The sequence below is a fragment of the Salmo salar genome, chromosome 03, assembly GCF_965601325.2.
Source record: "Salmo salar chromosome 03, fSalSal1, whole genome shotgun sequence".
NCBI classification, from domain to species: domain Eukaryota; kingdom Metazoa; phylum Chordata; class Actinopteri; order Salmoniformes; family Salmonidae; genus Salmo; species Salmo salar.
In genome coordinates this window covers 72,155,127-72,169,959 of record NC_138293.1, presented here as the reverse complement: position 1 = coordinate 72,169,959, position 14,833 = coordinate 72,155,127, and the positions used below count along the sequence as shown (strand labels likewise).

General features: G+C 46.1%; 1 protein-coding gene across 2 annotated transcripts; it reads right to left on the bottom strand.

Annotated features, from left to right (window-relative positions):
* Positions 1-332: 332 nt before the first annotated feature.
* LOC106601414 (xylosyltransferase 2) lies at positions 333-14,095 on the bottom strand. 2 transcript variants are annotated; one of them, XM_014193620.3, is made up of 11 exons: positions 13,944-14,095; positions 8,981-9,509; positions 8,271-8,446; positions 6,525-6,727; positions 5,798-5,878; positions 4,839-5,055; positions 4,344-4,520; positions 3,954-4,210; positions 3,544-3,739; positions 2,986-3,319; positions 333-2,728 (listed from the first exon to the last, which is right to left on the bottom strand). In XM_014193620.3, the coding sequence occupies exons 1-11, from the start codon at positions 14,073-14,075 to the stop codon at positions 2,400-2,402; spliced, it is 2,631 nt and encodes an 876-aa protein (XP_014049095.1). In that variant the 5' UTR covers positions 14,076-14,095; the 3' UTR covers positions 333-2,399. The 2 variants fall into 2 exon arrangements, with proteins under 2 accessions (XP_014049095.1, XP_014049096.1); XM_014193621.3 differs by lacking the exon at positions 5,798-5,878.
* Between the last annotated feature and the right edge of the window lie 738 nt (positions 14,096-14,833).

Below are 14,833 nucleotides of genomic sequence, written 5' to 3'. Positions count from 1 at the left end.
AAATTTTAAGCAAAGCGCTCCTACTGGAAGCGGACACGGAGTTGTACTATAGTATTTATGAAACCATGTTAACTGTGTGCGTTGAAGTGACGGATGTGCATCGTGTTCAGCACCACGGTGAGCGCCTTTCTTCAAACGCAAAGCATCACGTGTCTTCTCTTTGGGATTACTGCGAATTAGCTATATACTTTTGAGGGATGGATGAGGCATATTTTGAGTCATATCCTAAACCTGCTTTTAAACTAGTAATTGTGGCCGATATATATTTCATTCAGCTATTTGAATTCAATCAACTAGTCAAAAACAAAATACCCCAAAAAAGCAAGACAAGATTACATTTTTGAAATTCTTTTTATTGTGCCACCAGTCAACCTGTTGCCATGTTTTACCAGAGGCGTTCTGTGATTGGCCAGCACTCCCCTCTCCAGTCCAGCACTGTCATGCTTCAGTCAGGGAGCCAGTGCCACTATGTCATCATCATCAGAGTGAGTCATGAGTGGGCTGTGGGGTGATAGAGCATGGACGGAAGTGACATTGAATGAAGTGTGATGTGTCCAAAGAAAATAATACAATAAGTGGTTCTCAATAGTTTGACAGAGGATGGACAAATATATATTTCTCAAAGACTAAAATATGAATAAACCTATTCCATTTACACTAAACGGTGCTGTGCTATTCTTTCTGTTAAAATGGAAGCTTCACTGAAGCAAGTGTGCAAGGGAAACAAGGTCACTTGTAAACTCAGTGGTAGAGACTGAAAAAAAACTAGAAAAGTAGGAGTTTCAGCCAGTTTAGTTTTAAAACATTACAATTAAAAATGAAGGTATAGGGTAAGGTTTCAGAAGTGTCTAAAAAGGAAATAAGTGCACGTCTTGAAGCTATTCTCCCATTATAAACAGTTCATATTAACGAAGTAAAGGCTGTTTCGATTTCTTAACCAGACCGTGAAATAGTCATGTTTACCCCTCTCGGACGGGAGTTTCATTGTTGTAGAAATGCTTATGGACAACCAGTAACATTAAAAAGTGGTAGGTAGATGACAGAAGAGTCTTCACTTTGTTGGCATACAGAGCATAGACCACATGGACAGTACTGCACTGCATATACACTGATACAGAAGAGGCAGCTAGCCCAGAGCCATGTATTTAGAGAGATTATGCATTATGATGTATTTGCATGACTGTCTAGTATTAGAACAATATTGAATATTCTAAAAGTTTTCCTAACTCTAAATATATGGCTCTAGCTAGGCCTATATAGCATAACTGTGAATAGACCCATTGAGAAGCGATGTAGTCCACTGTGAATATGATGATGCCACACTGGAGAGTCAGGCCACTGTAGCCTAGAATATTACCCACATCAGTTAGGCACTTCCTCTGACACACAAAACCACCGCTGGCTTTGCTTTGCAGTGATCATGGACAACAAAGACATTTCACATCTCAATGTTCAAGAAACAAACATTTAAAAACATGATATGTCACAGTAAACAGAACTCATGAGAGAAGAGGACTCTCTCCCAACTTTAACTCTGTTGTCTCCCAGCTGGTAACTCAGAACATTATTATTATTATTCCTCCTCCAGGTGAGCCATCTGGGTCAGATATGTGATATGATAGTGACGCCGAAACGTTCTAGCAGCACTTTTATACAAAAGACATGTAAGTAAGTGAAGAGGATGCCATGTCACCATTGTGATGACCTCCACCTTGACCTTTTAAGCTCCTAATCCTCCTCGTTGTCATTCTCCAACTACTGATCCACCCTGTCCTGTGTAACCTTAGTCTTACAATAAAGTGCACTTCCCCCATCTGCTGTTGCTGTTCTGATAATAATGCTTGAAAATAAGCATGAAGATACTAGTCCAGAGGACCCACTGCCCTCTGACAATACAACACAGCATTTAGCCACTGTCAAAATGTTGGCCACTGCTTTCAATTCCTTAAAGCAGAAGAAAACTGTGCATTGAACAGAGTTCAAACATATGCGGGTGGGGTTCTCCTCTTTCCAAAGTTCTACCCAGACAGACCCTGAATGAAGACTTATAAGCAGACAGATAACATAACAGAAATTGTCCATGTAACGAGCAATGACATTTGAACACAAAAAAACCTGTCTTGCAGTCTTCAGGTGCAAATTTCCAGCACGCATCTCCTCTGAAAAGGGCATGTAGCCTCTAAACTGAGAGCATAGCCACTCCTCAGCGTATGTAGGGAGAAGCCATGTCTATTTATGTGCCTTATAAGTTAGCCTTAGAGACCAAACCCCACTCTCCCCTCAGGGCTCACATATCCTGCCCTCTTCTCAGGGCTCACACATCCTTCTCTCTCTTCTCAGGGCTCACATATAATCCCCTCTCCCTCTACTGTAGTCCAGCATGCCTCCTGTTCGGGGGGCTACCTGATCCGGCCATCACCTTTGACAGGGCCAAGTTCTGACTTAGGGTCTGGGGCGAGGGAGCTCCAGGTGGACTTGGTACAGGGGCCCAGGGAAGGGCAGGGGCCCGGGGAGGGCAGGGTGGAGCACAGGTCCCCGGTCACCCAGAAGGCCCCCACGGTGCGATCCACCCAGGCTTCCAGGGGCTTGCCCACCAGCTGAGCCCTCTGCTGGGCCTCCTGCAGAGCGGGCTCCTGTGGGGGCAGCTTCAGAACAGATCTCAGCTGCTGGAAGCCCTGCTCCAGGTACAGGTTGCCTGGTGGCCCCGCGTGCAGCCAGCTGTCCTCCTCTGGATCAGGCAGGGTGGCAGAGAGGAGGAAAGGGAAGGAGAAAGGACTGTTAAGGATCAGTTCGCAACATCCTCATCTGATACATAAATACATACTGAGAGTCTTCCAGTGACTTGAATACGGAGGCTGAATGGCTGCACTGAACCAAACAGAACACCAAAAGGGGCAAACTACCCTGAACTACACTCCCCTTGGAACCACTTCACTTCCTGGTAAAAAGTAATGAACTACCAGACCCACAAAGCACTAGGCTCACCTTGGTGTAGTGGCTCTCGTCCTTTGAAGGCCAGGGGCATGACGAGGAAGCGAGCCTCAGCCACCCGCTCCCACAGCCTCAGCACCCTGACTGTCCAGGCCCCGGGGCGGAGCGGCCGCTGCAGCGGAGGCTTGTACTGCGTGTACTCTGCGTCCACATCCACACTGATGTCATAAGATGCCGCCACCGTCTGGGCGGGGTCGATCCACACAATGGTGGCAGTGAGGTTGGGCCCCCGAACCCACTTCTGTACCGCCACCGGCTCATCCAGCGGCCCGATCACACCGCCGAAGTTCCGGAAGATTCTCTCCTTGGGGTCCCACTCTGTGCCCACCTGAGGGGGAAACATAAGCACAGACATTTCACATCAATGTGGTAGGGCAGTCTTGCATCCTTGTTGTCCTATTGGTATTCTAACTTGCTCATTTGCTCAACTTGTTCACCCGTAGTCTCAGCCCTTGTCATACACCACTATCTAAACTGCAACAGCCTTGACTGTACACAATACCCATAGAAATAAAGATAGATAGACATATGTCTATCTCAGGTCCCACCCACCTCCAGGTTCTTGAGCCTCTCAAACTCCCTGAGGTTGTTCTCCAGCTGCATGGTGGCCTGAGGCACGGCCCACACCTCCACCGTTTCCCTGACCCTTGACCCCACGTTCTGCACCTCCTGACGGACCAAGTAGCCCTGGAAACGCTCGTCGTAGAAATACAGGTGCACCGACACCGGGTAGCCTATTGGCTCATACCTGCACAAAAGGAGGAAGAGATATTTGAATAGACAATATGAGATGGTCAAATAAATTGAGATATCTTTTTAGTGTGTACATCAATAATTAAACCCAGACTTAAGTTGTCCTTCTTTTGAAGAAATCAATCTATTGAGTCTCAACTAGTCTAAGTAATAGTTCCACTCTGAATCTACCATTTGGAAGAATTGTAGTATTCAGGGCAGGGCCTCACCTGCAGGTCTCCAGGCTGGTCTGGCTGCTATCCAGGCTCCTGAGGCCCAGGCGGAAGAAGGAAGAGTAGGCCGTGAGGGCCACGTCACTGAGGGAGCCCACCCCGTCCGCCTGCTCAAACAGGCTCTCCCAGTAGGCCTTGATGGCCACTGTCCCTGGGGCGTAGTGTCCATACAGGTGGGTGTCCAGGATGTCTATAGCCTCTTGGTTCACCATGGACTCAAACTTTCGAGCAAAGAACGTGGGCCGGGTCAGTTGCTGTGGGGGAATGAACACATGAGAATCAAGGTTAAATACTGCACTTGTTGGCTGAGGAAGAGTGCAGCAGTTAAGGACACTCAATTTGAACTCTCATGATAGGTACAACAGTGCCCTCTGCTGGCTGGCTGACCTGTATCCTGACAAGGTCCTGTGGTTTGAAGTCGTTGGGAGAGCAGCCGCACCAGTCCACTATGTGTTTGTACTGGCACTTACAGCCCAGCTTCCTGTTCCAGTTGGTAACACGCAGGTTGTTGTCCACCAGAGAGTCACACATGTGACTGTTCCCCAGCACTGTGTGGAAGAAGGACTGGAACAAAGAGGGATTATATTAATATTTCAAACACAGGGATGTGACATTACTGTAAATAGAATTGCAACATTTCACCATCTCCACAGGGATTCCTGAACAATGAAGACAATCCAGACATGTTTCAAAACATAAATCAATACTTTTGACTCTAGTGTACAACATTTCAATATTAAGATATGACCTCAACCAACCCACTTTAACTGGCAGCTAAACTCTGTGACCCCTTCTTCAGTCTAGCACCTCTACAGCCCAGAGAGGCTGTGACTTAAGCAGTCACATTGTCATGTTCACCATTGTCATTTCCCTGTCCATTACCTCAGCGGGGAGCAGGGCGTAGGTGTAGAACTGTTTCAGGCCCGCCACCAGCTCATCCTGGGAGTTGATGACATACTCGACGAAGCGCCTGGTGAGGGAGAACCAGTCAGAGCCCCCAGACACCTCCAGACCCTCTGGGATGGTCCGCTCACCCAGCCGCCACATGTGGTTGTCACACTCATGGAACAGCCGGTCCAGACCCTGCTTCTTTATGAACCTGGAGGTCATAGGCAGTGTTCGTTTCATCAACAACAACTATGACAGAAGATATTCATCAACAACCTATTTTTCCTTCTTATCAGTTTTGTCCAATCATAAATATGCATGCCTTTGCATAATATAATGCAATATTCTCATTGGTCTTTCAGTTGCGCATTCTGATTGAGATGATCAGCCTGGCTCTCCCACACACAAAGTTACCAGGCGGCCACTTCAGTCTAGAGTTTTAAACTGACAACAAACTAGGAAGGATGAAATTACTCAAATTGGTAATTTTAGTAATAGTTAAAGCTATTTTAGTCAAAAGACAATCTAAAATAGCTGCCAAAATTAACAGAGCACAGGGAAGGACAGTGATTAAGAGTTATTTATCTAACCCATAGTTTACAAGGCAAGTTCATTGACAACCTGTTGCCTTGTTGCCTAAATTCCGCAATAATAACTGATCTTACATAGTTTGTCAGAGAGCTGTCCTTGACTATATGGGAAATAAACATCAAACAGAAGCTTTACATCATAATCATCATTCCATTCATTTTCCCTTCCAACATCTTAGTCCTGTCCTCCAATATGAAAGATTAACCATTACATCATACGGAGTGAAGCTAAGCTTGATGAGAAGAGCAGTGGAGGAATATCTCATCCGATGTGAGCCGTGTCAGACAGTAACAGTGAGAGCCAAGTGTGTCAGACAGACTGACGAGGCTGTGAGTCAGAGGTTTCCTAACTAAACTCCCTACCTCGCGTTCTCCCGCCCATGTGACTTGAGGAAGTTCTGGTCTCTGTGCTGTGACAGAAAAGCCACTAGTTCATCGTTGGTCCTGCCGGAAGGCGATAGGCCAAGGAGAAGACAGAAAGAAAGGAGTGAAGGAAAGAAGAGAGGATTAGGTTGGGAATAAAACGCTGACTGGAGCGTGGCGCGAGGAGCAGGGAAGGGGGGACGATGACTTTCCATGGGTGGAATTAGCCACTGCCCGCAGGATTTGGGAGGCAGCGGAGGCTCCTCTGTGTGTATTTATTCCCCCCTTTAAACCCTGGGATGGTTCAGGAGGATTGGCCACTGCTCTGGAAGCAGCTCAGAAGGGCCTCAGAAATCCACCCCAGAACTGATTGACAAGAAAGAGGCGATTTAGCAGTCTGTCTCTGTGCATCAGTGACCAAAACAGTCCATGACAGCATGGGCTTTCATCTAGAAGGAACCGTGGCTCTCCTTTATCTTGTAGCTATAGGAGTCAAAGTCACTGCAGGTCAACGGAATCATTTAATCAAAAATAGCAGAGTGAAGTGAAACCAAAAAGCTCCAGCACAGATGAAAAGCTACAAATCCAGAGCATGTTTCTTCTAAACAGACTGAGTTGTGTGGTAGGAGGAATACAGTCTTCATCACACATATGTCAATTAACCATCATAAACATTAAACAATAGTTTCAAAGCCCATCATATGACAGTGGTGTTGTGGTCACTGACCTGGTGGGGAAGTCAGTGGCACTGAGGTTGATGAAGAAGTCCCAATTCCAGTCCAGCATGGAGAGCAGGTCCTGCATGCTGCGCAGGTAGGCCTTCAGCAGGCTGGCACCGCCCCAGATGGTCACCATGCGCCAGGGCGTGGCACGCACATTGGGGTACTGCTGGGCGATCTGCTGCACCTCCCGATGCAGGTAGTTGGAACGCTGGGGGGGAGGGGGGGAGGGGGGGGGGGGGGGTTAGGAGACAGACATTTACATACACAGTAATAATCTGATATTAAACTGATTATGGCAGTTGTCAGATTATGCATTAGTCAGGTAAACACCTTACTTATCGGCATAAGGTCAAAATCAAAGTACGGTAAGCATACGCCGACTAAAACACCTGGTTTTCTGATCAATCTTTCAAATTATTAGGACATGTCTTCCCTGTGGCTCAGTTGGTAGAGCATGGCGTTTGCAATGCCAGCATGGTGTGTGCAACGCCAGGGTTGTGGGTTCGATTCCCACGGGGGATCAGTACAAAAAACAAACAAAAATAAAAACAAAAGTATGAAATGAAATGTATGAATTCACTACTGTAAGTCGCTCTGGATAAGAGCGTCTGCTAAATGACTACAATGTAAACACCTTAAGGTAACAATCTGCCTACTGCCATAATCAGTTTCATATTGAATTATTAGTGTGCATGTAAACATACTCATTAATCAAAAACATGCCCATGCATAGAAATCTCCTCGTATGAAATAGCTGTAGGTTCTTCTGGCAGCAGGACATGAAGAAAGAAGAACTCAGCTAAGAGGCTACTTCCAAACCGTAAAGAAGAGGATTAAACATTGATGGAAAGATGGATGCAGCAGGGTTGGTGACAACAGGCCTCAGAGATCAGATTCTTGCGTTGAGAAGAGGAGCAGGTAGAAAGTATTGTGACAGGGCCCAGCTCCAGGCTAACACAGGGAGAGAGTGGCCTGCTCTGCTGGTACAGAAACAGAGAGAGAGACAGAGAGCGAGAGGAGGGCTGCCTGGTGGAAGGACTCCAGAACAGCCTGACTTGCTTTCCATTCTGTCCCATCCCTCAAGGTGCCTGCCTACCCGTCCCAGTGAGAGGAGCGATAAGGTGGTGGACCTTTAGCATCTAGTGTAGTCTCGACAGTGGGAGCCCATTGACTCCTCATTTATCAGTGCTTTCCCTTCCCTTCTGCAGTGTTAAACTGTTTCTCTGAGCTCTATGGCTCTGCAGCTGTGTAGACAGCCACCTCTTAAAGCTCCCACAGTAACCAGACAAACCACTCTATCCTGTCTAATCCTCCAAACACTTCCTTACTTGAGGGTTATTTTAGACTCTACTACACACAAAAAACAGTGACCTCATCAAGCATGCACAAGTCAGCGACACCCTCCAGGTTAGAGCTCCTGCCAGCATATGAAAACCAATTCCACATATCATGGCGTCCTCATAAGCTAACAAGGAACGCGTGAAGTACGATAAAGCATAAGCTTAATCTTACCCCCTCTGTATCTCCTTTGTGTGATAGTTGCTTGAATTCAACCCTCAACTGAGCCAGCCAAACCAGATCATCCCAATGACAAAATATCATTTCCAGCCATAAGAGACTGTATGGTGCATCTAGGGAAGTCCAAACTAAGTAATGCTTTTTTTGTGAATGTTTTTTTATTGGATGTTGTTATTCAAGATGAAATCCTTGTTGAAGCCATCACAGTAGTGTGTATGTCTGCCAGTAGTTACCTTGTCCACGTGGATGTAGTAGAAGTGGTCTCGGTGGTATATGGCTTTGATGAGGCGTTTGAGCTGCCTGATGGCCCGGCCGTGGACCACCAGGACGAAGGCCACCCTGACCGGGTTCTCCACCTTGGACAGGTCATTGTCCAGCTCTTCAGCTGTCTGGACCGGGCTGGAAAAACCTGGGAGGAGGACACCATTTTTTAAATGTAACCTTTATTTTAGGCAAGTCAGTTAAGAACAAATTCTTATTTACAATGACGGCCTACACCGGCCAAACCCGGACAACGCTGGGCCAATTGTGCGCCGCCCTATTGGACACCCAATCATGCCCAGATGTGATACAGCCTGGATACAGCCACAACACAGGATGAGAGAGAGGATCATGGGAATGAGTATCTGGATACAGATTCTTTGGATGATACACATGGGACTGATTAACTGTCCAATAATGGAAAATATATAGTCCTCAAACCCCTGAGGGTTGGCGTGAAAATATGCTATCTTTTTACATTAAAACAAGAAATGGAATTGCAAATGTAATATTCATGCACAAATTTAGTCTTGGGAGGCACTTCAAGACACAAATGAAAAATGTTCCAGGGAGAAAAAAATATCCCATAGATCATTAAGAGTCTGCAGTGTGTGGTCTGTCTGGATGTGCAGTTAGTCTCTGATCTCTAGAGGAATGATGGCTAGGTAGGGGTGTGTCTCACCGTGCAGCGGGCAGAACTGAGGCAGTGCCCTTGGCATGAGCTGCCCGGCCTGATGCTGGCACACAATGTTGGCGATCTCCTGCCGGCACTGCCGCGAGCCGGTGCGGTGCAGGGCCGACAGGGCGTCCTTGCCCATGATGTCACACTTGGGCACAAAGTCGCTGCTGGGGGCTTGTGGCGCCCCCTCCACGCTGCCCGGTTCCCCTTGCATGGCTGGAGGGGGTAGTCTGGCCGCCCCCTCCCCTCCGCCCCGGGTATCATTGAAGTTACGGCTGCTGTAGGGGTCATGGGGGGGAACGTCATCAACTGCTACCCCCTGGCTCAGGGGCACCTTCACCCTGATGTGCTTCCCCCGGCGCTTGGTGCCCCTCCGGAGGGCGCTGGCGGCAGTGGCCCCCGTCCTCTCCAGCCTGCTGTTCCATCGGGCCCCGCTCCTCCCAGACAAGGCGTTCTGTCTCTCCCAGGCCACCGCCTCCCTTTTGGGGTCCTGGCTGTTGTGGTCAGGTAACTTAGACCGCCGCGTTTTCCTCTGGGGGGGGAAGAGTTAGCACAGAGAAGATTCTCATTCTCCTTCTTTCCTGTCGATACACTACACAACATACTGGGACCAATCAAATTATTAGGAATAGTGTTTGTGAAATGAGGAGATGATTCACCCTCTAAGAACGAACAAAACAACAAGTCGACAACAGAGCAGGAGCACCAGAGGCGAGATGTGTTTACAGTGTGTTTCTGCTCTGGGTTATTTTTAGCCTCTGCCTTTTGTTGAAGTAATCAGGGAAAGACAGAGTTCAGAAAAGGCACAACATACAGATGGGTAATGAAGGCAGTGATTCACCGCAGTGACCTCAATAAACGTCAGTCAGAGCCTGGGCACAGTACAGAGCACACAGCGCATGAATGGACCGTACACATTCAGTCACACCACATAAAATTGGACATATGCTGACATCTACAATGTGAGTCCTTATCAGACCACTAAGGGGAGTGTGTGTATGTGTGTGTGTGACAGACAGACAAGTCCTCTGACGTGTAATTAGTGAGGCTTGTAAATGGGCAACGACAGGCAGGCAGGCAGGCAGGGGGAGCTGGAGGGTTACCACGCTCTGAGCTGCCCAATAAGATCACTGTCGGCCAGGGGCCAAGTGGCCTTATCAGCAGCCACCCCTGCAGCCCCAGGAGCGCTCAGCGCTGCCCACTTCGGCACCCAGCCCTGAGCCCCTGCCGCTTCAACTGTACAGTGCACAGCAATGGCCCTCTACCATCACTAGGACCAGGGCTACCTGGGGAGGAGGGGATATATGTATGTGGGGGATGTGTGTGTGTGTGTTTTGGGGGGTGGGCAGGAACACATTCATTCGGAGCAACTCTAGCAAATCACAACACAAAAAAACATCATGACTCTTCTTGCTCTAAGGGTGTTTCTGGTGGTTAGTGGAGATAAACGGGGGAAACTGCTCACCACACTCTTAATGGAATGCAAAAAAATGGGTCCTCCACAAATGGATCCATCGAAAGCATCAAACCACCAGTTATTTTCACTTCTGGCAGGAAAATATATCACAGCTTATTGGAATTGTACAGAAAGGCCCCAAAATATGCACCCGGAGAGGGGATAGAAAAACAGGGAGTGGGCCGTGCGTTTCCTGCCCCTGTCAGACGGCATGGCCCAGAGTGGGCCCTCGCCACACGCCGCTGGCACAGAGACAGACCAGAGCAGACTGTGGGAACAGAGGCTATGGCCTGGGACAGACAGCACAGGGAGCTAGACCAGTGCCAGTCAGCCAGCCAGTAGCCAATCCAAACAACAGAGCTACTGATCACCCAGTGCACCACAAATGGTGTTCCAGTTTAAAAAAAGCATTTGTCGACAATGATATTACAGCCCAGCCTCATTGAATGTGTTTTGCGGCATGAGTTTGGAGAGAAAAGTCCATATTTGAAAAGACTGTTACTCTACTGGTGGTTCACTGGTTCAAAACTGCTGCCAAATTGTAAGTGAACTTATCTGGGAAATGTTATGTTATCATATTGAAGAAAAACACAGCGATTTCATTTAAACTTTTCCCTATTTTTTCATGCTTTTTAATTAACGCCCTCACGTCAGAAATGCTTCAACCCAAAGGCGAGTTTTTCTTTTTATCATTGTAATTAGTTGAAGCCATATCACTGCCATCACCACCATGTGAGGAGAGCGGACCAGCACACCCCTGCAGCTCTTTATGAAGCCACTGACTGTGGAAGACTGAACTGAGTGTGCGGTTTTCTTCACTTCTTCTCAAGTCCTTTTCTGTGTGGGCTATAATAGGATGCATGTGGTTGTGTTCACACATGCACAGCAAGCAGCCAGCTTCTGATTAGAGCAGATGTGAGTTACATCGAGGCCACTGAGCAGAGAGGGATTCAGTCCAATCACTCAGCCCTACATTGGCCCCAGCTCTATACCCACTCACTCAAAAAAGGGAGGGCCACTGCCATTGTGTTAAATAATTTTTTACCCATTTCAGTCATTTAGCAAATACTCTTATCCAGGGGGACTTACAGTAGTGAGTGCATACATTTTTCATACTGTTTCCCCATGGGAACCGAACCCACAACCATGACATTTCAAGCGCCATGCTCTACCAACTGAGCCACATGGGAACTGTAAAAATGCCTCCTTCAGCCTCCCAATTACCTCATTTATCACATGATTTACCTAACAAAAAAGTATGTCAGCAGTAGGTATAAGGTTCAAAATGATGTTGCACCATTGGGCGGTGGGGGCGTATACATGTGCCTTTGTTTAGGTTGGCTGAATCAGGACTGAAGTCATAGCAAGAGCTGGATGCATCCTCATGGAATGAACATGGAGAGTAACATGATTTAAAGCAATCTACTAGAGGTCACAATGGGAACATCCTGCTCTCTGAGGGATCTCATGTCATGTCACATTTCCTGTTTACACTGTGTCCGTCCAAAGGGAAATGCATTCATTGCATCTTGGCTGTTATTAATTCAGACAGCTTATGTAATGTTCCTACTGGTCCAAGTAATAACATCTTCTTGATTGTGAGAAAGGACGTAACATAGAAACACAATAAGCAGAAAATGGCTAATAGTGGGTTTGCTCCATGAAATAACATAGATTTAAACCATCACCAGTGAAACACAGAGTCCAGACACAGAGTCCAAAGAGTCCCAGAGCAAACCTACCCACCCTATGCACAGTACCTCTTCTGGGGCCCTCCTTAGATGCTTCCTCTCCCTCCAGGTATGCATAGCTCAGTGAGACAGCTCTGTGTGACTACCCGAGCCACGGGCTGTTCACCACGCTACCATCCAGCGCGAGGTCAGTACAGGTGCATCAAAGCTGGGACCGAGAGACTGAAAAGCAGCTTCTATCTCAAGGCCATCAGACTGTTAAATAGCCATCACTAGCAGGTTACCACCCGGTTATTCCATCCTGTACCTTAGAGGTTGCTGCCCTATTTACATAGAATCACTGGCCATTTTAATAACAGACCACTAGTCACTTTAATAATGTTTACCTACTGTTTTACTCATTTCATATGTATATATTGTATTCTACTGTATTTTAGTCAATGCCACTCCGACATTGCTCGTCCTAATATTTATATATTTCTTAATTCCATTCTTTTACTTTTAGATGTGTGTATTGTTAGATCCTAGCTCCAACAGTGCAGTAGTAACACAAGCATTTCACTACACCCGCAATAACATCTGCTAAATATGTTTATGTGACCAATAACATTTGATTTGATCAGTCTGGTTATGCACACACGCAACACAAGTCCCATCATGAAAGGCAGAGCGGGACTTCAGACTTTCAGCACACATTCCTGAAGCGAAATCTGTATCAATGCCTCAAATGATATCTAAACACAAGCCCCCGGGGCTAAATCTGTTGACAGCTCACAATGACTTTATTTGAAGAAGAAATGGGAGGTTCCAGGCCACTGCCTCTAGGGTAGTGTTCCAGGTGTGCATGTGAGATTGGAGAGCCAAGATTCCCATGGATAAGTATGTTACAGGTCGGTTCAGACGCTCTACTTCAATGTACTTTAGAAAATATAGACCAAATTGGCTAAATGTGTTGTTTACCTAGAAATAGTTCAGGTGTAGTTTTATACTTGGAAAAAATACAAGTCAATTACTATACTTATATCAACACCAATAAATTGTGAATCAAACTATGAGAGTAAATGACTAAGATGACTATGGTATGCAATGGACCCATGAGCCAACTCAGATACTCAGGTCCAAGTATGATAAGGAAAGATGAGCCAGAGGGAAGCACGACCGCACATTCCATACGCACGCTCCAACTCGTTGCATCTCATAAATGTACATTATACTGGCTAGTCTTGACACCTACTTTGAATAATCACCGAATCTATTAATCCAGTTGGCAAGCCCGATAATCAACTTCGCCATGTATTTCCGTTCTCTTCATCACTACACAGTCACACAATACTAATTGAAGTGACAGTCGCAGAACCAATCAACATTCATCCAAGGACATGCCAAGTCACAACAGAATGAAATGAGAGCCGCCCTAAACAATGCGACCTGTTTTTAAATATTTGCTTGCTAGCTGGTTGGCAGATTACAGTTTACAACACAATGACCTCATACACAAGTTCTTATGAGTACACTCAGGAAACGTCTAACCTGAATTCTGGAGACAGTTTGGCGAAAGAAGTGGTTCACTAGTCTGGTGTGGTTTATCTAGCGAATTGGTTTAAATGTTCAATTCTAGCTATAATAAGCGGAATAAGCTTACTATGAACTAGCTTTGGTTAACTACAGTATCTTTACTGTAGTTAGCTACAGAGTACTAGAAACAGCAAGCTTACGTTAGCATAGTACTGTACGCTAGCTTGCTAACTACCGCTACCAGCTTTACAGAGACCAAATCTTATTTTAACCAGCTAAACAAAGTCAAATTAAGCTTTTTTACCTCCGCCTCGCCCTCTTCGAGACTTCTCAGACTCCATACTACTAGCCCTTGAATCAGAAGAATCGTTAACGCGGCGGCAATCGCTAGTTTGTACCGTCGGAGGAGCTTCTGCACTCTGACGCTGGCCACCATTTTTCCAATTCTAGTTTACATGAGCGTTTGCTAGGGGAGGAGAGAAGCAAATCTGAGCAACGTCATAGACTTGCATTTCCTCAGGTTAGAAGTTGTAGGCAGGCTACTGATTGCACATTTATGGTTTAATTCTGAGTTTAAGTCTAATACAATACGTTTGATTATGGTTTAAAAGCATAATTTTTGGGGGTTTTCAAGGTTTACAGCTAGATAGTTCTATAGAAAATGTGTCATTTATATGATGAACATAATCAGAGTGTGAAAAATAACAAATACAATTAAAGCCTATCATCATTAGTAATAACATTGCATTGAATGTATTTAAATGTTAATACAAAATGCTCTTTGCGTGTTCCTAATTACATATAAGGATGAAAAGTGCGGCCCTTTCTACAACCGTTTTGCCAATCCTCTTATGGTTTATTAGATTATGAACTAGCATGATCATTATGGATCCTTTTTAAATTATAATGATAATCAGATTCTATAATTTTGTTATAGCAACTCAGTGCCATATCTTTAGCTACAGTGCCTTCGGAAAGTATTCAGAACCCTTGACTTTTTCCAGGTCCCCAAGAACACAGTGGCCTCCATCATTCTTAAATGGAAGAAATTTGGAAGCACTAAGACTCTTCCTAGAGCTGGCCGCCAGGCCAAACTGAGCAATCAGAGGTGAAGTGCCTTGGTCATGGAGGTGACCAAGAAACCGCTGGTCACTCTGACAGAGCTCTAGAGTTCCTCTGTGGAGATGGGAGAAC